The 24,751-nt window shown below is 49.0% G+C and overlaps 8 protein-coding genes across 8 annotated transcripts; 3 read left to right on the top strand and 5 right to left on the bottom strand.

Annotated features, from left to right (window-relative positions):
• Window positions 1-2,518: 2,518 nt before the first annotated feature.
• Window positions 2,519-4,514, top strand: EI90DRAFT_3092121 (Gti1/Pac2 family-domain-containing protein). Its single transcript, XM_039062429.1, has 6 exons — window positions 2,519-2,702; window positions 2,835-2,997; window positions 3,052-3,117; window positions 3,178-3,310; window positions 3,372-3,694; window positions 3,745-4,514. The coding sequence occupies exons 1-6, from the start codon at window positions 2,651-2,653 to the stop codon at window positions 4,031-4,033; spliced, it is 1,026 nt and encodes a 341-aa protein (XP_038908230.1). The 5' UTR covers window positions 2,519-2,650; the 3' UTR covers window positions 4,034-4,514.
• A 260-nt stretch (window positions 4,515-4,774) lies between these two features.
• EI90DRAFT_594246 (uncharacterized protein) lies at window positions 4,775-7,071 on the bottom strand. The gene is made up of 13 exons (XM_039067845.1): window positions 6,956-7,071; window positions 6,701-6,903; window positions 6,607-6,648; window positions 6,541-6,555; window positions 6,450-6,491; window positions 6,306-6,389; window positions 6,153-6,252; window positions 5,974-6,092; window positions 5,635-5,907; window positions 5,437-5,575; window positions 5,305-5,382; window positions 5,197-5,243; window positions 4,775-5,138 (listed from the first exon to the last, which is right to left on the bottom strand). The coding sequence occupies exons 2-13, from the start codon at window positions 6,773-6,775 to the stop codon at window positions 5,076-5,078; spliced, it is 1,077 nt and encodes a 358-aa protein (XP_038908231.1). The 5' UTR covers window positions 6,776-6,903; window positions 6,956-7,071; the 3' UTR covers window positions 4,775-5,075.
• Window positions 6,636-8,137, bottom strand: EI90DRAFT_594776 (uncharacterized protein). Its single transcript, XM_039067846.1, has 6 exons — window positions 7,977-8,137; window positions 7,546-7,928; window positions 7,435-7,484; window positions 6,956-7,381; window positions 6,701-6,903; window positions 6,636-6,653 (listed from the first exon to the last, which is right to left on the bottom strand). Exons 2-5 carry the CDS (start codon window positions 7,760-7,762, stop codon window positions 6,784-6,786), a joined length of 813 nt encoding a protein of 270 aa, XP_038908232.1. The 5' UTR covers window positions 7,763-7,928; window positions 7,977-8,137; the 3' UTR covers window positions 6,636-6,653; window positions 6,701-6,783.
• A 192-nt stretch (window positions 8,138-8,329) lies between these two features.
• On the top strand, window positions 8,330-10,830 carry EI90DRAFT_3092127 (Sodium/hydrogen exchanger family-domain-containing protein). The gene is made up of 8 exons (XM_039062430.1): window positions 8,330-8,458; window positions 8,511-8,685; window positions 8,743-8,817; window positions 8,873-8,949; window positions 8,998-9,443; window positions 9,495-9,697; window positions 9,749-10,167; window positions 10,225-10,830. The coding sequence occupies exons 1-8, from the start codon at window positions 8,391-8,393 to the stop codon at window positions 10,655-10,657; spliced, it is 1,896 nt and encodes a 631-aa protein (XP_038908233.1). The 5' UTR covers window positions 8,330-8,390; the 3' UTR covers window positions 10,658-10,830.
• Window positions 10,831-13,362: 2,532 nt separating this feature from the next.
• Window positions 13,363-14,776, bottom strand: EI90DRAFT_3022709 (uncharacterized protein; the record flags this gene model as incomplete). The annotated part of the gene is made up of 7 exons (XM_039057804.1): window positions 13,363-13,544; window positions 13,824-13,905; window positions 14,030-14,168; window positions 14,235-14,279; window positions 14,331-14,470; window positions 14,519-14,552; window positions 14,601-14,776. The coding sequence occupies 7 exons, from the start codon at window positions 14,774-14,776 to the stop codon at window positions 13,363-13,365; spliced, it is 798 nt and encodes a 265-aa protein (XP_038908234.1).
• A 2,398-nt stretch (window positions 14,777-17,174) lies between these two features.
• EI90DRAFT_3092139 (uncharacterized protein) lies at window positions 17,175-18,041 on the bottom strand. Its single transcript, XM_039062431.1, has 2 exons — window positions 17,902-18,041; window positions 17,175-17,837 (listed from the first exon to the last, which is right to left on the bottom strand). Exons 1-2 carry the CDS (start codon window positions 18,003-18,005, stop codon window positions 17,195-17,197), a joined length of 747 nt encoding a protein of 248 aa, XP_038908235.1. The 5' UTR covers window positions 18,006-18,041; the 3' UTR covers window positions 17,175-17,194.
• Window positions 18,042-18,954: 913 nt separating this feature from the next.
• Window positions 18,955-21,024, top strand: EI90DRAFT_3092141 (NADP-dependent oxidoreductase domain-containing protein). Its single transcript, XM_039062432.1, has 6 exons — window positions 18,955-19,107; window positions 19,285-19,731; window positions 19,787-19,873; window positions 19,941-20,024; window positions 20,131-20,290; window positions 20,499-21,024. Exons 1-6 carry the CDS (start codon window positions 19,105-19,107, stop codon window positions 20,663-20,665), a joined length of 948 nt encoding a protein of 315 aa, XP_038908236.1. The 5' UTR covers window positions 18,955-19,104; the 3' UTR covers window positions 20,666-21,024.
• Window positions 21,025-22,021: 997 nt separating this feature from the next.
• On the bottom strand, window positions 22,022-23,736 carry EI90DRAFT_3136816 (uncharacterized protein; the record flags this gene model as incomplete). Its single annotated transcript, XM_039064818.1, has 9 exons — window positions 22,022-22,373; window positions 22,440-22,469; window positions 22,525-22,539; window positions 22,600-22,713; window positions 22,780-22,856; window positions 22,913-23,020; window positions 23,091-23,382; window positions 23,463-23,513; window positions 23,627-23,736. The coding sequence occupies 9 exons, from the start codon at window positions 23,734-23,736 to the stop codon at window positions 22,022-22,024; spliced, it is 1,149 nt and encodes a 382-aa protein (XP_038908237.1).
• Between the last annotated feature and the right edge of the window lie 1,015 nt (window positions 23,737-24,751).

A 24,751-nucleotide genomic window follows, 5' to 3' on the forward strand; every position in this document is an offset into this window, starting at 1 on the left:
TCGATACGGATGGGAAATCCAACGCGAGGGCTTCGAGGACAGAAGAGCCGTGTTCTCATTCGCATTCCATCCCAGACGGAATTGTTATGGCCGCGCTGCCAGTCAATGCTCCCCCTTAGCCTCGAGATGGAAAATGATCAATACTGCCCAAAACATGGAACTGACTGAATGCATGCAACCACCGGCCTAAATCGAGGAACACTTCGACCGAAATAGCCGTGATCAATCTGACTAGCCTGGCAGGCTCCCGAGCTACTATGGCAGCTTCTTAGGTACCCATGACAAAAGGGGATTAATTGATAGAATGTACGGATAGAATACGAAATGTGAGGAGCAAAGACACACTCACGAGATACGAAATAACCCCTCAGCCCAACCCCCAGTGATAGTCCAGACGTGAGTTTGCTGCTTTCTTCTGTAATGTTGCTGTTAGTATCCAGCTGTAATCGTGGCCACGAGGGGCTCCACGCTGCATAAAAACCAGCATCCCCACCAGCATTGGGGTCCACGGAAGGACTACAAAGCGATTGATCCGGAGTCACAAGTCTTCCATGCAGGCGCGTCATCTATCTCATATTACGAAGTCACAGAGGCTGGAGTCCTGCCCACTAGTAAGCGCGTCGTTCGCGAAATGATGCAAATGCATCACCAAGAGTGCTGTATAAATTCGGCCAACTCCGCGCGCTGTAGCAATTAGAGGTCATCATCGTTGGACAAATAAACAGAACAAGGAACCATGGGAAATGAAAGGAGAGACCCCATACTCTATTCCCCACGCATGTGAGGCCAACCAAGTTTGGCAGGTGATAAATACAGTGTTGGAGAGAAAAGCTGGCCAGTCACTTCCGCCCCTAGCTAGCCAGTCGCAGGCTAGTCTGCAACCTGATCAGGGAAGCTGGCTAGACACTCGGCTCTTGTTTGGGTTAACTGCCCTGAAATGGAGAGAGCAGGACAAGTTCCTTGACGCAATAGCGTGGTAATGCGCGGCAACAAGGCGTCAGGCAGCTGATCAAGGAGCGTTCTTGTGCTACACGTTTTCATCTAAATTGGTATATTAGGAAGTCATATAGGCTGCCTAACAAGCAAGACCACTATCATGTACTGCCAATGACGCCCTGCCACCATACAAAATGGTGTGTTCCGTCCTCTCATCACGCGCAACGTTTTAAGCGAGCCCTTTGTATATGTAAATGCTAACTACCCTAATCCCTACGAAATGGCATTTCGCTTGTGACACAGGTCAGTCTAATAGGTGTCGTGGCCAGTTTTTGCAGCGCTAGTGGAATTCTCCACTTGTCTCTGCACCTCTTTATGCTGAATGTGTAGGTCGGATGGATGATTCCTTTCGTCCGTCTCCCGCAATTTACCTTCACGTGCACCATTGCGCCCTAATTTCCCCGAAGTGCGGGTCCAGATTGGATCTCAATTTCAAGCGCTTGAAATTGGCACCTCGCGTTTACATAATGCGCTTGAAATAATGCGCTTGAAAGCCACTTGAAATTTTCCAATGTCACGCGGTGAACCCCCGCATACTCAATCCCCGTACCTTAAGCTCAAGGATGATTTCGGAGCGGCGACGCCAGGGTGAGGTGATCATGAATTATCTTACACCCAACACATCCGTTAGTCGACACGGCATCGCTCACTAGTGTTGTCAGTGGCTGGGGCGATGACTTTGCAACGTGTGTCCTCGTCGTGTCATAGCCCTTGACAAAAACACTGCATAGCGCTGAAGATTGTTCTCCCAGTTGTGAGCCCGCTTAGCTGATGAATCAGGGCAGGATTGAAAAAGGTCCACGGCGTTTTGGTCAGGCCAGTGCCTTGTGGCTGAGTGATTTGAATGGGTCCAGGGGGAAGGCTTACCCAAGGACAAAGCATCGTTGCGATGGGACCCGATCAAGTCCTCGCGCGCGTGGCGGTGGCTGAGCCCAGTTGTCCATTTAGGTGAGCGATACTTTTTCTCAGATTGATCAGCGGACGGAACCGACGTAATTGTGCTTAGGAAACTCGAAAACCCGATATGATCCTGGAGATATCAGGATGTGCATCGTAGCTCCAACCACGAATCGATAGAACCCGTTCACGCGACTCTCGAAAACAAGTTTACTTACTGTTGAGCGTCTTGGACAACGTTAATATTTACGGTTCGAAGAGTGTGAAACAGGCCCCCGGAGATGTGTGTCGCCGACGTGCATGGAGTAGTAATGAGCCGAATTTGATTTGCTAACCTGTGCTTGCACGAGTTGGTGCCTCTCCTCCAAAACGACGAGTGCCCCTGAGGGACGCAAAGTCAAATAGGTAAACGTTCCCATTATGGGAGTTGGATAGCAGCACAGGAGAGCTAACTCGACTGCGTGGCTTGAGTCCCAAAATGGAGAATCGCAAGTTTTTGAAGAGAAGTATTTCAAGAGATGAGATTGGATTCAATTGATTGATGTTGTAAAATTTACGATTTTTGTAATAAATAGTATTAACTCTTATTGTATTACAGTGCCTGAGTTGTGTTGTTCGCGTTCCTGGACACCATCGCGCGGCTATAAACGCTCTCTATAAAAATCAATGAACAACCAACTCTCATCTGTAAGCTTATCTCCCTCACTCCAAAACACTCTCTCTTCCCCCGGTCACAACCACCACTTCTTCCTCAGCAATGAACTATCACCCTCATCAAATCCCCCGGCATGTCACTCATCCTAGCCTTCGTACGTCCTCATCTTCAAATCTTCTCCTTTACAACTTTTGTCTCATTCCATTCTAATAGACATCAAGAGCGCACATGGTACAATCAATCCCCCTCATACACGTCCATAACACCTTTTTGACTCAGCTTTTAGACGCTCATGTGTTGTTTGAAGCCGTGAGACTCGGACACCTCCCTATGATCCGCCGTCGTCTCACTGGGACCGAACGCGCCCAACTCCAGTCTGGCGATGTTTTCGTCTGGGAGGAAGCTTCCCACAAAGGTGGCTTGGAACGATGGACCGATGGTCGCAAATGGTAGATCCCCCCCTGCCACCAACTCGATTCCACGCCCGCTAAACCTCAACATAGGTCAGCATCAAGAATGCGTGAGCCGTTTCTGTTTTACGAGGAAAAACTGTCAAGAGGAATGAAAGGGTAGGTTCATACTAAATCCTTGCACCACCCTTACAGCTCACCCTTCTCCGCACCGCACAGCCAAGACGAGTATGACAACCCCCACGCTTATGCCACATCGCCTCAGGGCCTCACCAAACAGACTTATTCCGCATGGGTAACCTTGTCTACTGACCCTAACGGAAACCCGTACCGCAAAAAATGGCATATGACAGTAAGTTTCATCGTCTCCTTCAACCCCTTCCTCTGCCAATGGTTCTCACGGACCCTTTTAGGCTTATTTCTCTGCCAGTACATTCTCTTCCTTGCCATCCGTGCAAGACGATCCACTGTTGCGCCAGATTCATGTTCCTCATAATATGTATGAGACCGGCAAAGGTCTCTTGCGCAAGGCACCCAATTCGGCCAAGGCCCGTGCCGAGGCTGCTTCCAACGACCCCATGATGATGTTTCACGATGATCGATCTCAGGACGGTGATGAAGTGGACGACGACTATATGCATGGCGCTTCGTATCATCCATATCATATTCCACACCATCCTTATTTGCCTTCCTCATCCTCTCCTCCCGCCCACCACTCACGTCCGAATAATTCTCTGTCTCTTCTCCGATCGAACAACGCCCACGTCCTCAACAACCTATGATGAGCCTCAGTCTCCCATCACCAGTGGCTCTCGGAGGCGGCACTCTTCCCTCTCCGAGTTTCATGGTTTCGCCCCCTATGAGCTCCCCGGGAACTTCGCCCCACATCAGTCGTGAAACACAAGATTACTTCCCGTTTGGGGCCGGCCGATCCGATGCTGGTACGCTCATTAGGGATCAGCGTCCGTATCCTACTCCAACTTCTGATGTGTTCCCCGGCAATGTCAGCCCTTCGGCTCAGACTCGCTCGGCAGCCGATCAGAAGGCCGTTGGCTCTTTCCGTGTCACCCTATGATCCGATTATCCATTCGCCATGCTCTCGAACGTTCAAGTAATGCTTTCTCCCCATCCCCAACTCATCTCACTTAGTATTGTTTGTTTCAAATTCATTTCTCCTGCTGCCTCATGCATTCTCCTCCCTTAGCACAACTATCAAGCACAGTTCGTAATAACGTCGACCTCCTGTCGATTTTTCATACCTTCGACTCCCCTATCTCTGCTCTCGTTTATTTCTTCAGTCTTGGGTCTAGGCTCTTTGTTTCGGACCTCGAGTTTTTTTTTGGTTTTTCCAATACAATTTTCACTTGTTACACTGCAATTACCGCAAGCAAGTTGTACCCTTACAGTTCTTTCCCTACTTTCCATGTCTTTTGCTCCTGCATGTTGTGCTCTGCCAAAATATCGTAAAACTATTTGTTCTGCCGCGTGCGGTGGTCTTGTACCTGGACCATGCATGGTATTGTCACCCCCATCACAATTTGGCTGATCAGACTTTATTGTTTGCAAAAAGGAAGCTTCTTGAGGTTATATGTATGTGGTTAGTTTATGTAACACCAGCGATCAAAATCACAAAACTACCAACTCTGTTCAAGGCCGTGGCCGACCACATGAATAGGATCCAATCCCCGGATAATGTCTATTGTAACAACCAAAGTTGGACGGGTGCCTGACCGGCTCCATCGCGTCCACAAACCACGTTTTTGTTCATCATAAGCGGCAGCTCATTGAAAGCCGCAGTCACAACTGCTTAGTACGTACTTGTCCTGCTAGCTGCGCTGTGGCCGTTCCGAACAATTACCTACCTACTGGTCAAGCCTAGTGTTTCCCCGATAGATTACACTAGCGTTTCGAAATTTGGAAGTCAACGATGCAATTAAATAGCAAAGGCAACCAAGTCGCACACAACACCTGCAAATCTATGAATCTCGGTGGGAATGCAAAAACGTCTAGCGCAAGAATAAATATGCAGTCCAATCGCTAGATAAGCGTGAATTAAAGTCAAGATCCAAGATGAAACGTCACAATTCGCCGCGATCGGCGACAGCAGAATTAGCTCGCTATAATGGTTGACCATCTACTAATGACTCCATAGCAGCATGTGTGCGCATGATCAGGGTGCTCTGGGTTTGACGAAACTAGTTAAAGATCGATACTGCGAGTGTAAAGAACAGGACTCACCTCCAAACTGTATTTGCCTTTTTCAGGTTTATGAACAACCACATTCCCTGTGAAGGATCGCTGTAAACATCGGTTTTGTCAAAAGGGCTTGGCTGGACAAACTCCCACCTGAATGAATCATTTCGAGATGTTTCTGCGCCTCTTTAATATCGCCAATGCAAGCGTAGAGCCGTCCAAGTTCGTAATCTGTTTGTGGACCTTATTAAGTTGCAGTTCACAACGCAAGTGTGAACGACTAACGAGCATAGTAGACAATCCAGTGATCTATCTCAATTCCAGCGCCATTTTCAATAACCTTTTGGAACGAGTCGAAGGCCCTTTTCTCGGCGTTCTCAGGCAGGGGATCGGCCAGATCCGAATCCTTCATAGCGTCAGGATCCTAGTGCACACGTAATCAATACACCGAGGTTGAAGCGCCATCCTCTCGCATGAACCCACCGCATGGGCGATGTATCGGAGGCACACAGCATGGAGGAAGTGAACCAAGCAATAGTCATCCCAGTAGTACCTCCCGTCATAGTACGTTGTGAGCGAGTCGATATGCTCGAGAACCTTCGTACGTGCGGCTTCAATGGCGGGGAGCATCTTACGCACAAGAACTCCACGAGGCGCTCGGGTTATACACAGGAAGTGGTAGCCGAGTTCCAAAGCCGGGAGCATAAGACGGTTCCCTTGGGTGGCGAATTTCGCCGCTTTTCGCGCGGCGTATTTCTAGGATGGAGTTCACATGACATCAGAATGACTTGCGGCACAATATTAGCTTGCGATTCCACATGCCTCTAAGGGGATGGTTTTGCTTGCGATGCGTTGCATCAATCCTTGGATTCGGGACATGAGCTTTTCCGCTTCCCTCAAATCCTCATCATGCCCACGCTCGTATAAACACACCGCATACGCTGAGGATCAAGATACAGTATAATCGAGTGACTCCAATACCACAAGAGGACGAGACACACCATAAGTGTACGCGCACTTGCTCCAATTAGCGTCGGCTTGAAGCTTTTTCCACTTTGTTACCCCCATATCCATGTCGTACAGGGATAGACTGCACAGACTCTTTCTCGGTAGGATATGAACCTCAAAGATGCCAAGATTCTAGGACTACTCACTAATTCCCATAATGAAATGTTTCTCAAGCTACGGAATTCTATCTGGCAATTCTCCATCATCCTTTCATAGTAACCTACGGCCAGCTGAGAAATGTATCCCCAAACATGAGAATGGGTGAAGGGGCGGTCAACTAGAATACTTACATCCGGCCGACTTTGACAAACCAATATCCGGCCTTTAGCGAACTGGGTGACTTAGTCAACGACAGGTGCGACATAGAGTGTCAGAGCATACTAGACAGAAGACCCCCTGTCCACTGAAAGCTCAGCAATCTCATCTGAGAGACAAAGTCTTTCTCACCTCGGGGTAACGCCGCATGTTCCAGTCCAGGATTTTTCGGGCCTGTGCTGTTCTCAGGTCCAACCCCTAAGCTGATGAGTAATAAAGGACGAACCATGGATAAATCAACGCCTTTATAAGTGTAATTACTCAGAACAAGGTGAAAGATAAGGAGTGAAATGTCTGCCATAGGTCTTCTCACACCCTCCTCCTGTTCCCAACCATAGGTTCATCGCTATCCTTAGTCCAGCCCCCAATCGCATACAACAACTTCAGAGATTCAGTTCGATTGCCCTCATAGCCGAACAGCTGGGCGAGCTGTATCCTAGAGGTGAGCTTGCAATGATGAGAAACCAAACAAGACACGTACCGCAAGCACCCGGTGAGGAAGAAGCGACAGAATGAGCGAATTCATCGCCACCCCAAACATAACGCCAGAACGGAAATGCTGATCAATGAGGTTGTCATACCCATCCGCTGCGACATCAGCTTCACGCAGAAACTCGTTCATGGTTCGATATGCGATATTCGCTGAACGAAGATGTAACGCCTCCTTAATGAATTGGAACCAGTCTCCGGAGTACAAAATACCCAGGACAGCCTTTATAAGGAGGTGCTCCTGGTAACATAGCTCAGCATGACGCTCCACGTCATTCATGCCTTTGATCCAAGCTGTACCACTAGTTGAGCGACTAATAAAGCCAGATATGCGCGACGCCATGGAGGTAACATGACGACGGTGGGCTTGGGACACGGCCCCGCAATGTTTGCTGATCTCTATAGCGTCACGGAGGTCCTGCTCATAGTCAGGCAAGTGATCGCAAGCGAGTTGATATGGGGGGGACATACAGCGTGTTCAAAGGACATGAACGCCTTGAGGGATTCGATAACACATCGACCTCGAATTTTTCAGTTATTCACAATTCACTCCATTTTCATGACGGGGGATGAATGTCCTACCGAGAGAATAGTACAGCGTCTCGCCTCTGGGATCTCCATTCTTGAGTTGCTCATCGGCCTCTTTCATATCTCCGGATAGGAAAGTGTGAAGTATAGGGACAATTTCGGGAATGAGCTCGAGCGCCCTGGAAGGAACGTACGCGCCGCTCTGGTCTCGCGCGAGGTTTGAGACCTGAACGGCAGGCGCCTTCTCATTCCCGTTTGCTTGACCATTCATTGCACTTTAAGAAACAGCACGAGTACCAAAAGGATAGAATGACAGAGTCGAATATAATTCGCACAATCTCAGACGCCCTTAGGAAGAGTGGAATAACTCCCAACTGACTTTAAAGTGGGGGGATTTCCACGTGACCGGCACTTCTGAGCTAATTTTGTTTCTCAGTCTGATGTCCGTAAATCTCTCTGATCAGTCCAGAGCCCAAAACACTCACTCCGCTAGCAGTAGTTGCGCTTATCATGAAACAAGCTACGGTGGCCTGGCGGAGGAACTGTCGTGATACCACGTGAGCAGTTGGATTAATGACTCTCCGGAATGGCTGCCGTCCCTTCCCGCTAATACATAATGTACGTTATCACGACGTAAACATGCCAGGCTCATGCGCAACGTAACAGTGCCCTGGTGTTGCGCATTGCAGTGCGGGCGTGATCTCGATGTTAGACTTCAGTAATGTAGTCATTCATGCCACTTCCAGGCATGGCCAGCTTGCCAAGATTGTAACAAACATACACAGGAATGAACTAACACGGAATACATAGAACCCTCCGTTTTAATTTGCTTGGATGAGTCGATTTGCCAAAATCGGCAAACACCGAATACCTCCTCCCTCCAAAACCTCGCCTGAAGAATGACGATTAATGCGTTCGAGGATCCCATCAGCGACGAACCTACACCGGAAACTGAGGAGCTATACTCGTATGGATGCTGCTGTATGAAATTGAGATCGTTAATAAGTTGATGTTGTTAGGTCATGGGCACTCGCCATACTATGCGTTCTTCTCATCCTTTCATTATGGACATCATATTACGTTCAAATCAAACGGATACGAGCCGTACATGAGACGGTCCTATCAATATTTGCAGGAATGTTCGTTGGAATGGTTGTCTGGGCCTCTCCAGGACATCTCATCCGTGACATGCTGGCACGTATCTCTACTACCAGTAACCGCGACTCTGGGAATAATCATCCCTTGCTTCAGAAATTCAAACATACTCTTTTCTTTAATTTACTTCTCCCTCCTATTATTCTCAACTCTGGATATGAACTTAAACAGGCACGTCAAAGGGATTAAGGACTCCCGCTGCTGCCTCTGGAACTAACCTTTGTAGGATCATTTCTTTCGCAACTTCGGCTCTATCCTGACATTTGCTTTCATTGGAACATTCCTCTCTGCAATAGGCATTGGGTAAGTTGTCTATGGAGTTTAATGGGTCCAACGGTTTAATTCTTGTAGGGTAATTGTCAATTTATTCACTGTTGTGGCACCTGCTGCCCTCGCACCAAAACTAACGCTCCTGGAATGCCTTATTCTTGGGTCCACCCTTTCTGCCACTGACCCTGTCACCATTTTGGCAATCTTCACCCAGTACAAGGTTGACCCTAATCTCTACGCGGTTATTTTTGGGGAGAGCATCCTTAATGACGCCGTTAGTATTGTCATGTACGAAACACTGTCGGGATTCCATGGCTCGGAATTCTACCCATCTTCTCTCATCCATGGAACTGGGATCTTCTTGCTTTCATTCTCTATTTCCATGGCTCTGGGCGTGATGTTCGGCCTGGGCTGTTCCCTTGCCCTCAAGCATTCGAGTCTTTCCCATTTCCCTGGTATCGAGTCCTGCCTTGTTGCTTTGGTAGCTTACACCAGCTATTTTTTCAGCAACGGCATCAAGATGAGTGGTGCGCACCCCTCTCCTTGGGTATGTTGCTTGCTGAATGCTCAAATCACAGGAATTGTGTCGCTCCTGTTCTGTGGTATTACTCTCAAGCATTACGCCTATCACACCATGTCCCGGAAGACGCAGAGAACGACCAAATACATGTTCTCGGTATTAGCTCAGCTGTCAGAAAACTTCATATTCATTTATCTTGGTCTCAATCTCTTCACACAAGATGTGCAGGTCTTCAGACCCTTGCTCATCCTAGTAACTACGGTGCGAAATTATTTTCAGGCCTCGCCGTTACGTCCTCAAACTGTGTGCTAGATTGCTGTAATTGCCACCAGATATCTAGCAGTGTTCCCACTCTCCACTGTTATCAATTTCATCCAGCGCGCCCGTGGTCAGCGTCACGAAGAATTGCCGCATTCATACCAAATGATGTTATTCTGGGCCGGCCTACGTGGTGCCGTTGGAGTCGCACTTTCAAATGGATTCCAAGGCGATAATGCGGCAGCGCTAAGGACCACCGTCCTTGTCGTTGTCGTGCTCACGGTGATCATGTTCGGTGGAACTACTTCAAGAATGCTGGAAGTTCTGGGAATCAGGACAGGTGTTGAGGAAGAAGGATCAAGTAGTGAAGAGGAGGGTCCGCCTCTTTTCGGCGCAAGACGTCGTGGGGGATGGCTTGATACACAGCACGACCACCGCCCATCTCCATGGACTGGACGTGCGGAGGTGTATGGGTAAGCAATGTCTGTCTGACTACTCAAGAACTGTTTCTTATCCGTGCCGCCACCAAGTTGGGACCGGGGGACTGGGAGTCCAGGTGACGGTGAATTTCGGGGACGCCGAACTCCAGTTCGATCACCAAGTAACATGTTCTCTGCAGGATCTGATGAAGAATCATACTCGGATGGTGGCGAAGTACTGCCGCTCTCCAGTGCCGCCGCCCAGTCAAGTGCTCATCACTATGTAGCCCAAGAGGGCAGCAGCGGTTCTCGCACACCCGCCGCAGGGGAGTGGTCCTTTACTACGCTCGACGAACGCTACTTGCTGCCTTTGTTTTCAAACAGCGTAGCTAGCAGGAGTTTCAACGCTCGGAAAGCGGGTCGCCGCGCAGCGATGGGGCTTTCGCCCGAAGGCGGGGCTGCCCACGACGAGTCGGAGGATGACGACGGGGGGAGCGTAGATGACTTGGCAAGAAGAGCTGCTAGAGATTTCACTGGAGCATGAATAATTTCTTTGACCATCTCAGAGGGCAACACAATGGGATTACAAGAGGCTCCAATCCCACATCACCCCGATGATCTAGACCTTGAACGCTGTATCCTCTCTAACGACATATAATTCCGAATTGTACGAGATAATACCACATGTTTAACATTATGGAGGCGTCGCCATACAGTTACTTCAACCAGTAGAATGCCTGGACTCATGGGGCTGTTTCTTCATCCTCTTCCAGACGGATAGCACCCCGAGGCTTCATAAAACCCTTGAGCCTGGTGAGTATGCACATCAGTTGGTGGATTAAGCGCTGGGAACCAGCAACTGACCTATACTGCACAACCCGCTTCAGTTGACTTGAATGTCGATACAGAAGGAACAAAACACATAGACACAAAACGCTTATTGGAACTAGAATATAAGGCAATGATGAAGGGGGTTCAATTCGAGGCGCAGACTTTGGGGGCGGGTGTGCTTGAGATGGCGTTCAGTTCTTGGTGATATATGAGTAGAGAGGGTATTTAACTTGCATTCAACTTGGATAAGGAATGTCAGCTAAGATTTCATCCATGTCCTTGTACTGAGCTCACTCATAGTATGGATGTATGTAATTAAATCTGGAACTCGTTGACGGTTGCGGGTGTGTTTGAGTATTCTAACCTGGCAGTTAGGCAGAAGGCTGTGCATTCAGTGTGTTTCTTCTTTCGAAGACGCATTGATACGTCGGCCCTGCCAATGTTTTCCCTCCCAACTCCCAATGCACTTGGACTCGAACCATTCCAGGCGATACACGTCCATGTTCGTTATATCAGGGAGTTCTCTTAGCATTCGGTTGATCACATCACTGTTACCCTGTTTTACATGCCTTCGCAAGAAGGTACATTCCTCATGAGACAGGTCACTCAGCGGGGGCTGCTGCAGAAGGGATTGATTTCCTCACAAGACTTGCCTATCACCATCGTGATTTCTGTCCAGCAAAATGCCCAGTTTATTGTACACACCTAATAACACCGACACCTCTTTCCGAGACATCTATTGCATACGATGGCCGAAGTTCAACGCTATAAATACTGTCATGGCTAGGCCAATGTATAGGCCGGAGGCTCACGCGTTACAACAGAAGGTTAAGGAATTATTCGCGATACACGACGGACCATCGTTAAGGAACCGTCATCGATATTCCATCCACCCTGCATTGTCGAGCAACCGCACCGCTCATTTGCGCCACATACCACAGACCCTGTACGTAATCGTATCCGCGCATCAAGTGTATCATTATCGCGCAGTTAATCCATCCCGTACACTCCTGTTTGCGATCTATATTCAACTAATCTCTCTCATTCCGACCCTCCCGCTATCTTGAATGTTCTGCTTGCTGCTGATCTACCCACCTGCCCCGCGGTCGGGTGGACCCAGCCTATTTTCGTTCCGTGGAGTCTGGGGCCTGGTTCCTCTCATGTCCAGGCATACATTTGGCCCCACCACCCCATTGACGACAGGCGCCGATGCCACATCTACCAAGCTTAGTACTTGACCGGACCTACTCTGAAACCACCTGACTAACATTGGAAGGTTACCGCCAACGTAGACGTCCGTGGCGTACAGTCTAGGTATATATAGTTGGAGAGGCCTTTAGTTAATCACGATGCCCATCCCTTGACCGAACTCCAGAGGCGAGAACTGCCGTAAGCGCTCCGTGATCTTGCGTGCTAATCTTATCTTCATGCCATCTCCCAGATGGACTGGTACGCCGTATAACTTGATCATGCGCTCGTGTTGACATTGCCATCTTTGGACCAAAAGTCGCACACATAGTCTGGCAAGCACTCGCCCGAATTACGATTCCAGAATATGACAATTCTTGTCACTGCGGTCCTACCTATCAGGGCAAGGGCCAACCTGGTATCCCTTGCTGTGCCTGCAACGTTACGCTGCAGCGTACGCTAGCCTGCACAGCTCGACATCTGTCCTGTGCTTTCTGAGTTCCTGAAGACCGAATACTCTTGTCTTCTCCTATGCCCAAATCTATATCACATCATATCTGCAGCTTTGAACGGTTCGGACCATTCCCGCCAACAGATCAGCAAGAGCTAGCGCTGGCTGTCTCGATCCGGGATTCGGTCAACATTATATCACTTCCACACACGACCATGTCTGGGAGGTCGCTTCTTCCGCCTGTGAACTAACACAGGATAGTTTTCTATTCCTGCGCAGAGTTCAACTTGTCCAGCGTGTTTTATTCTGCTTCGCTTGGGTCACGAGCCGGCTCAAAGTGAATGTTTCGTCCAACATAATTAGGCCCCTCGTTATCTTCCATCCTCAATCCGGCCACAATTTCTTCCTGCGCGCTACTTGGACTTCATGGTGGGGATCAAGTCCGCCTTAGCTCAATCGGACAGAGCTCGGCAGCTACTTGTCCACCTAAATGACAACCCACATCTTGCAGTGACGCAGTTGCTACTACAGTCGTAAGCTCGCATCGAGGGTATGAGGACTGAAAAATTTTGCCTATTGAAAGACGTGTCGCATACTGGCACGTCATGCGCAGTGAATGTGGACGACCGCTGCTCGTTGATACTGTACCACTGGTAGAATGCGGCTGTTTCTGCACATTTTGTCTCTTGGTTGGGTCCCAAGACGCTGGGTTTTCCTTATCTGTCGTGACGCACGATGAACGACGAAGGGTATGCAAGTCCTTCCTCTAACAGTTATGGTCACCTTTGCGAAGCACGCAGCTGCAAGCGCGGCGCCAGACATGTGTGCTGGCCATGCACTCTAGCCGTAACTATCCGATCTTCCTTGCCTTGAGGTTGTGGGATGCCCGCCTGGAATGAAACCGACTCTTCCACCTCTCTCCCTCTCTCAGCTGCTGATTCCGTAGCTTGAAATTGTAATACTAACACGCATATAGTGAAACACTGGGTCATACCGAAAATCACACACGGCTTAACTTGAAGAAAGCAGAAAGTCAATGCCGCGGTAGCCGAGAACACATATTTACTCCATCTGACCCGTTCCCATTGGCTTCATCTCTGAAAAATGGGGGGTTCACCATTGAAATGCTTAGCATGATGGTGGATAGGAATCCCCATGGTGCAAACGCGAAACGAATACGCAAGTGGGTTATGTACATCTTACTGAGGATACAAAAATATTTCCACAATTTTGAACATACCAGATACCGTGCATGTCATGCAAGCGGCAGAAATAACACGGAACAAACGAACTAATGCCTCCAACTTCACGACATCCCAGCCCTATTCAATGCATTACCGTTAGCCTTCGCAGCAAAGATTCGCCTGCTGACATTGCCAGTGACCTAGCGAGGGTAGACAGTTAGGGACCTATACAGTGGCTTTCCCAAGCGAAGTTGTGATTCACCTTCAATGCATCCGATATTTCTCGTAAGCACTTGGAGGCCTGATAGATCTGGTTAGCATCGCTGTCCTGATGATACCACCTTCCAACAGCGCTGCGATTCTCAAATCTCTCTACAACCCAGTTAGCGGCAGCCATGATTCTGTCAGGAAAGTATCAGGACACGCTCTACCATATACCATAATCGTAGGTGCAGCGTTTTGCTCACTTTCCCGCCTGACGGATATCATGTTTGACATCCTCAGGGAACTCGCTGGGAGAGTATAAGAACCTTGAAATAGGCTAGACGAAAAATATTGCTCACGCGGTGCAGACATCTACGTCCTCCATGACTTCTTCCCACTTCGTGCGGTCTGGCCCTGCTAAAGATGTGGCCATCGCGACCAAAAGCTTCTGGCTGCTGCGAGCCAGGACACTAGCATCGTACTGGTTTTGGCGAGCAGTCTAAAGCAAAGCTTAGCTTCTCCAGCAACTTGATTTTTATAACAGTACCTTAGTGAGATCTGGACCACCAGGTCGCAGGATACTGCAACATATAAGAGGAATCTTTGGAAAGGAATTTGAATAACCTCACATGTAGCCGAGGATTGAGAGGGATGTGATAGCAGCAAAAACGATTTGCGATAACATGTCGGTTGAGCGAATGAGGCTAACAGTTCCGAAAGTGGCCCCGGCCACACATGACAGAGCAGGCACCGAGTGTGTAGTGGACTTGGTTCGATAAGCAGCTGTTGATGCAGGCTGGGCCATGGGGGAATGCTCCGATAAAGGTGTACAGGTCTAGTGGGATGCGACTCAAGAGGTTGACGCTTAATACTCCTTCACAAGTGGCCGAAATGGGATGTAATTATGAGAATTTGCCCACATTAAGCACACAACGGCGTTTCAAGATGGCCGGATCAGATGAAAGTCGTTCACAAGACACTTCATAACAAGGCGAACTGGTGAAAGCGTTTGCACGAGCCTGGCAGGCACATCGCACAAGCTCTGGGTCGGTACTTGCCGGTATCAGTCAGCCCGCCTTTTCAATGGTGCTAGGAGGTCCTTTCCCATAAACCGGCTTGCTTTTGGTACCGTTGCCCTTTCATTTTACAGTCACCATGGATGCTCTCACAGCACGTTGTAGTGTGTCAATGCCATGCTGCTATTTGCAAGTTCTCAGGTGACTAATCTCTCGTTCGATCTTCGTCTTCAGATCGCGTGTAGTGTAATGCGGAACTGGGCAGTCACGTAGTCGTATATCTCGGTCGGTTATATAAAGTGCTGTCGAGCGCAGCCCCCCACTTTTCCTTCGGCCCCTAACCCAGCATGTATTGGGATGATGTTCCCTTTGCCCTGAAAAGACTACTCGACCTTCCCAGCACGTGCATGTGCAGACTCAAGCAGGGCTTCGTGCCTACATTGGTCATCGGTAGTCCCGCTATCGGGCCCTCCGCCAACCTTGTTGCTGGAACGAAATTGCTCTCTCCACTTCCACGCTACTTTCACTTGGCTCACATCCCTTGTATGGTAAAATGGTCGTGCGCACGGACACGATGCATCCTCGACGCACGCGTGCACCCTTGTCAGGGTGCTCAATGAATTGTTATTGATTCTTTCCACGAGTGCGGATGGATCTGAAATCCGAACATATGCTAAGGTGAAATCTAATGCTCGGCATCGCTTCATGTCTAGTGACCGTTGTTCACAAATCTTCCTCGATATGGCTGGGGGTGTACTCGCTCGGCGACATTTGTGATCCCTCCCGAACACTCGAAAGCGCGTTTATCCGTGCCAACACTCAGCCCCCTCCAACGCCGCTGACCTCTTGTTGGTGCCTCCATGCTCCTGCGGTATCAGTGGCGACAGGGTCAGCCCAACTTATTTATCTAAAACAACCAGCCGCCTTCTCGGAAAAGAAACCATCTCGCTCTCTCAATTGCTCCATCTCCCACGGGCTTCCCACTCGGTCATCGGTGTGCATGGCCATCGATAGGCCGGACCCTCAATTCGGCTGTGCAGAAAAGTCATTTAGTAATTAACGAAGAGCGGAACAGTTGGAAATCTATTCTCTTTCCTCGTTTGTTTGGTTGTGAGTGAGTTAGATATTGGCCGATTGGTACGTGATCCGCCCATTTCTTCCTTTGAATGGCTGTAAGTGTTGCGGGTTTTGTCGCAGCGCTAAAGGCTACTAAGTCCTGGACTTTTATACCCCATTACTTCTCGTGCGGCTACCCCCTGAACCCGAGCCACCCCTATTAGTCACGTGTAATGCACTGCGGCCTTCAAGAAGTCGACTCACAATTTGCTTTATTTGCCGATGTTTCGGACACCAAAGGCGTATTGATGTGGCCAGGCTGCTAAGCCATGGCCGACCGACTTTCTGGCGTTCAGGTGTTTTGTCTGTCACCTTCACGCGAGACCAGCATGTTCATTCTCTCAACCGTTATCGCACGCTTATCTTCCCTTCACCCACATATAGTACACCTGATAATCAAGCGGACTCTCCCATCATATCAGCATTCGCAGATTGGCCAACACTTCGACAAGTTGAACTCGATCATACTTCCACCGGTGCCACCCGTTGTGGGACAACCTTCTGACTTCTGTAAGGAGCCTGTGTTTTACTTTCTGACTCCTGATCCAAAACAGCCCTGCGTGTCTTAGCGATTTAGGGGGCAGCTGCCGAATGTATTCAACCACAAGGTATGGCAGCCGACCATTTTGTTGATTCTATTAGGGATGGTTCTAGTCCAGGGGCTGGACAATCACCCGTCAGGGCTGAGGGTACAACATGCCGCTTGCGTTCGTGGCTGTCTAGGTCTACCAGGCACTGATATCGTCAATTCCATTGGATGCTTTATTATTCTTGTATTGGGCCGACTACAATAAAAACTTTCCACTCGAACGCTTTGCACCTGAGGTTTCAGCTCGATAATGGGAAAAGCGTGCATTCAAAGTTTGATGCAGATGATTATAAACTCGATGTCATGAAACAGAATTAGCAAGCCCAGGCTGACAGTACTATGCAAGAAGGTAACCAAATGAGAAATTTAAACGAAAGCAAGATGACTGGGAACAGGATAACCTGATCAACCGAGAAGATCGAAAAAAGCGCAGAATGGATATTGCTATGACATGATAGAAAGAAAAAGAGAAGGATAGGGTCGTGAATGTCAATATGATCAATCAATGACCCAGTACTGCTTCAGTCGCCTTTAGCCACACTTCGTTCTCCACAAAAGACTCGACATTGGCGAGACCACGCTGGAAGGGAAACTCTCCACCCCAGGATTCAACTTCTGTTTCACAATCTTTGAGGGCCTTTTGTAGTTCCATGACGGCTGCTATGCCTTCCTCAATTCCGCCTACTAGGTTATCAAAATTCGACGTGGTGACTTCCTCCAGAGAAGATTGGATGGCTTGAGAAATATCTGAATCGACAATAGCAAGCGTGTCGACGAATTGCCCATCTTCAGACCAACGAAGATTGTGTGTTCCATGAATGAGAAGGGTGAGAATGGGGAGAGACTGTAAGCCAAGCCCAGCGCCAAACAGAGCACGAGCGCGACTGAGGAGATCGGCTACTACCGGAGTGAAATGTGGCGGCTCCGGACTAGAGGAAGCGGAAGGCAAGGAGGCTGAGGATGATGCAGAAGATGAGGAAGAGTAAGGGCCGTTGGCGTAGGGGGTGAAGAGGGTGCCTGGTGGGGGTAGGGATGAAAGATCATTCATACGCTGACGCCGAAGTCGCTGCTTGACTACTTTTTGGAAGGCAGTGGTCGTATTTGGCGGCCCGGTGACCAGGAGTGCACGAACGACGGCACGAAGACTGTTATCAAGTAGAAGGTCAGTAAGGCACAGCGGGTGGGCAACAAAAGGAAGAGAAAGCGTACTCTTCGAGGTTTGTGTTGGCGATGTAAGTGTCAATCATGAGGCCAACATGACCAATGGGAGCGAGGGGCTGCTGAGTCGGTGAAGGCATACTCAAGCCCGGCATTGCCGTGGAGGAGGGATAGTCGGTGCAGGAAAAGAGGGAGATGAGTTGAGTGCGTTGCAACCTCTAAAGTGCGTCCTTAAAAGGAGGGTTGGAAAAGCGCGCCAGGGATGGGATAAGACCCGGAAACCTGGAAAAGGTTTAGACACGAGACTTGGATCTGGAGATTACGACCGAGTTCTATTTCGCTTTCTTTTTCGTTCAACTAGTACATATCCATTTTATTATTTTATTTTATTTTTGATTTCATTTCCATCGTGATTCCTTAACTGGGCAATTACACGAAAGAAAAACAAAACAAAACAATACCGAAGGCGGGGGCGAACTAGGCAGAAAAAGAAAAGCGAGCACGGGTGGAGGAAAGACGGGGAAAAGCAGAGACTAGGAATTTTGAATTTCGACTTGCCGCATCATCTACATATTAGCGAAAATTCTTTTGCTCATGTGCAAAGGATAAAGTAATAAGAGCAAATAATCATAAATGGCACAAAAGTAATAATGAAAGAGTGGGCTTAAGTTGCCGAGTTTGAACACCGGATAGTTGAATGAGTACCAAACAAGGCAACTCCAGCTTTCTTGTTCATGACTGGTGGGTGATGGACATCTGGTCCAAGTAATTTGCCATCTCTTGTCTACCTTCGTCTACCCTCGTCTACCCTCGTCTACCCCCATCCACCCTTGTCTGGCTTCTCATACTTCATCCATCCATCCCTTTCGCCCTTCCCTCAACAATGCTCCAGCCCCCCCTCGAGACCGTCAGTCCGCACTTTATCGTTGCCACATGTTATCACCCAGCTAATGTATCTCCTGTCATAGATCGACCTCGGTATGCATCAGCTCCCTTTCTATTCCATTTTGCTTTACGCGCCTCTCAAGCCGACGCATGCCGAACTTGTGCTCACACTTGTAATCAGGGCCCCTCACCGTCCCTCGCATCTGGATCGGGCTTTGGCAATTGTCATCTCCTGCATGGGGCACTGCCCCTGTGTCCAAAGTCAAGTCGGAGATGAACCAGCACTATCTTCATGGATTCACGACTTTTGGTGCGCCGAGTACACCTACACCATCCATGTTCACTCACTGAATCCACTGCTCTGTAGATATGGCAAGTGTATTTTGACTCCTATCTCTTCGATTTTAGCGTTTGTTCATCAAACGTATCTTTTACTTTCCGTGTCGGATGTTGCTTTCCCTCGCGCGTCGATTAGGGTACGAACACCTTGTTTCACCGTGTACCTCGTTTTTTTCCCCCTGATTCTCCTATCCGTCTCCTGCGATCACAGCCGACCACTATGGCTCTGCAGAGATACTCTTTGGCCAATTTCGTCGAGCCGTATTGTCAGCGGATAACAATATCTTCGACCAGGATGAAATAACCTTTCGGTCAAGCAGACGACCTTCATTGCCATTGCATCCTTCCCCACCGCTCTGCGCTACAAAATGGTGCATATTCACGGAATCTCACATCCCATTTAGCCGTTCCCGAGTAGAGGACGCTGTGCGTGAACGTATGCGCAGAACCAAGGGGGACACGATTGACATGCTTCAAGTACACTGGCAACATTATGATGACCTCGACTATCTCAACGTGTTCCGATACCTGGTTGATATTAAACGTGATGGCGAGCTCAAAGTCAGGGCTTTAGGCCTCGTCAACTTTGACTCTCGACATGTCAACGAAATCTGCGAAGCTATCGGCCCCGGTGAACTTCTTACGAATCAAGTGCAGGTGGGTGACCAGTTTATTACCGCCACTCGGAACTGACTGAGATTATATCCACTAGTTCTCTCTGATCGATGTCCGGCCGCTTTATGGCATGGCCGCTGTATGTAAGAAACACGGCGTTAAGCTCCTGACATATGGCACGTTGGTACGCCCCGGCCTGCTTTTTTCGTGTTGATCATATCTAATCTAATGATTGGCGAATCACGTCCCAGTGCGGTGGATTCCTTTCTGATTCCTGGTTAGGGAAGCCTCAACCAGACCCATATAAGGATAAAATAACGCCTTCTCAGCGGAAGGTAAGCTCGAAGCTCCTCTTTTTTGTCCTTATATGAGCCATCCTTGTCTCACCCATTTCGTTGGCTCCGCGTCTACGTTCGCCTAATCGTGTGATGGTTCGTTCAGTATCTCGACGTCATCACCGACGGATGGGGAACTTGGGATCTCTTTCAAGCTTTGCTCGCAACCCTTCGAACGATTGCAGATCGCCATGGGGGCCTGAGTATCGCGAACGTAGCTACTCGTTGGGTGCTGGATCATCCTTTTGTAGGGGCTGTCATTGTTGGTAAGTGCTCCCAAGTTCCGTGCTCCAAATTCCAGCTTCTTTAATCTTTCATACGATTCTGACTTCTTCGGCGGCCCCTCCCTTTCGGCCTGCTAATTCACGCCTGGACGTTCTTGGGTCCCTTCATCTTCTTCGAGTTTTCCGTACCCTATGGCCTCATGATCTCTCTTTAATGACTTGAACTGACACACATGGACATCCGCTGTAGGTGCCCGACTCGGAGTAGCCCAGCATCGTGAAGACAATGCCCGGACCATCACGACTGGTTTCCATCTGACGGCTGAAGACAATCATATCATCTCGACCGTCTTAGCACAGTCCAACGGCCCGAGGCTCATCCACACGATGGGAGATTGCGGTGCAGAGTACCGTTAAAGCCGAATACGGTCACTTGAACTCTGGAAGATCAAATCGCATCGATGGTCCTCCTCTTACGCAATGCTTTTCGAAGGAATGTCTAGACAACCCCCGGAAAAAAGAGAGGACACATAGAAGGTCGAATTCTTCTGGGATGGGCCATCGATGCTCCCCCAGCAGGCACTCCAAGGATTCCACTTACCTCTTTTAGTTCTTGCATGTTGCCCTTGGATCCACTATTCTCCAAAAAGTTTCCTCCACACTATCTCCGGTTAAATCGGCTTAATCTCTATAAGCATCTCTCTATTTCATTGTTCATGCACCAAGTCCACGCACACACATCCGCATCGCAAGCATCATGGTCATTTTCTCTTTCGTAGTTTGTATAACTGCCATACTTTTTGGTGGTGGTTTCCGTCACGTTTCCATGACCTTCTACAATCATTGGACTGGGTCAGTTGATCATTCATTATTACCAACTTTGAACTATTCTATTTCTACTTCCACTCTCCAATCTTGATCTGCTGCAGCTCCGCGGCTTCCCGCCTTTCGTCACGAAACGCGGTATCTTCTTTACTAAATGCTACTAGTCTTGTGATACGAAATCTTTTGACCATGCATGGCTAGATACCTCTTTGTGCATTTTCGCCCCTTATTATAGTTACCCCAAAATAATAGTATCCCAACGTTCACTTCTCGCGGTGCGACAGCAACAGCGCGACCGCAATGATCCGTCACTCCGCGCCCATCCAGACAGCCCGATCATTGTGATTGTATGTATCGGGGTCCACCCTTCGTTGAACCTTGCAAGTGGGTAACCGAATGATCGATCTTATCCATGCGCTTTTTGTGCAAATCCATGTATATCAAGCTGCCCCAGAGAGGAGATCAGATGCCTCCCCTCCGGCTATATGAACCCATACAGGTCCAATATACTCGGAATCCTTCGTAATACATGCGTGCACACGACTTGATTTGTACAATATTGGAAAAGCTGTGCAATACAGTGCAGTAATAGAACGGCTGGTTGAAGTTCTTGTGGCAAATTAATGCTTGAGCGAGGGTTGTATATGTGGTTGGGTAGCCTCGGGAAAACAAAGGAAAGAGAATGCTCCATCACTAGGGAAGGGTAAGTGTATGCTACTAGGGTTGGCTCCCCCTATCAAGGGTTGCGAAACGCGCCGCATAAGCAATGAAGAAAAATGAAAGGTGAATGTATGCGCCCCGCCTTAGGAGCGGGATGGGATTCCCAAAACTGGACCAATAGTCCGAATATTGCTTTATAACGTCTACTTAAAACAGGAAACTTTCATATCCGCGTTAGATTAAAAACATGCGTTCTGCCCCTCTTTACAGCGAGCTCACCTGATATCATCACAGCTTGCTGCCAACAGCACGCGAACTATCACCCGAAGAGAGGCTGCTGGGGTCAGGGTCAGGGCTTGAACCCACAGCAGGGCCTTTCCTGGGACCTTGGCGAATCGGCTCCAATTTGCGCCGCACATCTCTGAGGATCGATGTTTTGGGTTGCCACTGATCAAATGCTCCTCGCAATTCTTCCAGTTCTGGCGCGAACAACAACGCAATCCGGCGGTCCTCGATCAAGCCACGCAACGACCAAGGTATCGCATAATCGTTCCGTGGTGCACGTGCTTGGAAAGGTTCAAGCTTGAGGCTTGTAGGAACTTGAATATCATTCGTTTCAAATAAGAAGCGAACGGCGAGACTAAGTTGGAAAGCCATTGCCAAAAAGGTCCAGGAATCAAAAAAGCCCATCACCTCTAGTACTCACCTATAAGTCGCTAGCTCTTCGTACGCCGTGCTATCGATTGCGTCAGACACTGCAGATTAAGTTGGCAGGATCTTAGAGAACCTACCTATGCCCTACGCCACTTTGGCACACAAACAGTTACGTAAGAAATTGGCGGTATTGTGTAGATGGAAATACTCACGATAGTGATCCTGCGGTGGCTTCGGAGAGTTGGACCAGTAGGCCGCCATCATCGAGCCCTGCATTCCGTATTCGAAGAAGCATAACAATGAGATTCGACAGGAAATCACTCGAGCTGGGTAAGACCACGACGCGAACAAAGGTTTAGACAAGCCGGGCTTGGGATCCCACATTACATTACCTGTAGGCATCCCCGTCAACATACAACCCTCTGAGAATCGAGGGGTGGGACGCGGCGGTGAAAGAAGCGGAGTAAATCTTACGAGGGCTCAATTAATCTTCAGAGAATCGGGAATGCAAGAAAAGGGGCTCACCGGAACTACTTGATCATTTAATGACGCAACATAGACCATTTTAGCCCCATGATCAAGTACACGCCGCAAAGCAACAGTGTAGTTAATGGATGCTGCGCTCTCTGAATCCTTTCATGAGCGCGTCAAAGCCAAATTACATTCATCATCCGTGATGGATCTGGAGGGTTGGCTCGCTTACCTGGAATTCAAACAGTTCGCGAGCAGCGGGAGACTCGAAATACGTAATGTATGGGTTCACCACTGTTGAATTGTTGAGCCAATAGAGAGGGCCATGATGGACGCCGCAAAGACCGAGAAGGCACAGGCGCTGAGGGTCTTTTCTCGGCATAAAACCGTAGAGATCCCCAGCACGGACCACCGCCTCCCAGTTCTTTCCAGTGTTGATGTGTCCGTCCGCGATAAGACGATCCAATAGTTGGGTGGAAGCAATGCATCCTTGGGAGTGAGTGGCGATAAAAATAGCGTCAGCGCTGAGATGTGGCAACAGTTAATATGGAAAGCTTGGGGTCAGTGGCCTCGCCAATGAAGAGATGAGAAATTATTAGCTTACTTATGCAGGTCATCGATCCATTCCGGGTTTTCTTGCCAATGGCGGAATAGCCTTTGGCAAAGCGAACGTCAGATATCAGGCGGTGGGAGTGAAGGGAAAAGGCGTTAGCTTATGGGGAAACGGAGGGGAGGAAAGTAGGAAAGAAACATTAACTCTGCTCTTACTTGCTGACACGAGTTTCTATGGAACCTTCTCCTTCGAGAGGGATTTTTGTTATCTTCTCGAGGTTCTTCATCCCTCGCTTGTTCGCGAATTCTTGAATTGCGGTCTCCATCATGTCGGCGAATTTCTTGCTAATGCAGTTGCCGTGGGGAAAAATGGGTGAAACCCGGCAACAAACGTCGGATTAGACATAATCCTCTCGAATCGACGCACCAAAAGAAAACGAACCTCGTTCCTGTAGGCTCTGAGATGAATGACAATGACATCATTTCGAGGTCATCAACAGCAGCAATCAATAAAGATTTGCATAAGAAAGAGGTGAAAAAGATTACGACATCTCACCTCCGAGAACCCTCCTCATTATCACCCCTGACCGGCACAAATAGATATCATCAGAAAAGAATACCATCGGCCGATCAAGACACTCACCGGGAAACCACCTTCCGCATCCACATAGATCACATTTTGAACCGTAATCGTTGGTCCAAGTATCAAAAAGAAGAAAAAAAAACACGATCAGCACGGAAGAATAGCGAGGCAAATATTGACCGGAGCTTGTACTGAACAAGCACTTACCCATGGATGCCTATGACGACAATGCGTCTCACATCAATCCTGTTCGCGAGGCCGTTGGGGTCTTCAAGAACGTTCCACGCTCGTGGTAAGTCCTTTCCAACACTTTTCCCCGGCGACTCCCCTCATAATCAGAGGCTTGACTAGTACTAGTGTCATGACGGAATGCAGAACCAGAAAAGTATCGTTTCACCCTTTCTCTCCGATACTCCTCTAGTTCCGGATCAATCGAAGGCGCGTGTGTCAATAGTCGACTGACAACGTTCAATGTTCTCCTCAGCGTGGAACCTGCAGACGGCGGGAAACCTCGAGGCGGGGCGAAGAATGTGTCTCCCCAAGTCGGAAGTACCAAATTAGGGGCACGCGGTCCGCTTGGTCCGCGCCGAGGATCCGAGGGCCCCTTTCTGGCGGGGGCACTAGGAGAATTTGGGCTGCTAGGAACTCTAGACGACGTAGACGGCGGCGGAAGTTCTTTCGACTTGGACACAGGCAAGTTCGTCAGTCCAGATTGGACTACCGGCGACGTAACCGGAACGACAGTCGAAGGTGCCTCT

This window comes from Cantharellus anzutake (genome assembly GCF_015039405.1).
Source record: "Cantharellus anzutake strain C23 chromosome Unknown EI90scaffold_171, whole genome shotgun sequence".
NCBI lineage: Eukaryota > Fungi > Basidiomycota > Agaricomycetes > Cantharellales > Hydnaceae > Cantharellus > Cantharellus anzutake.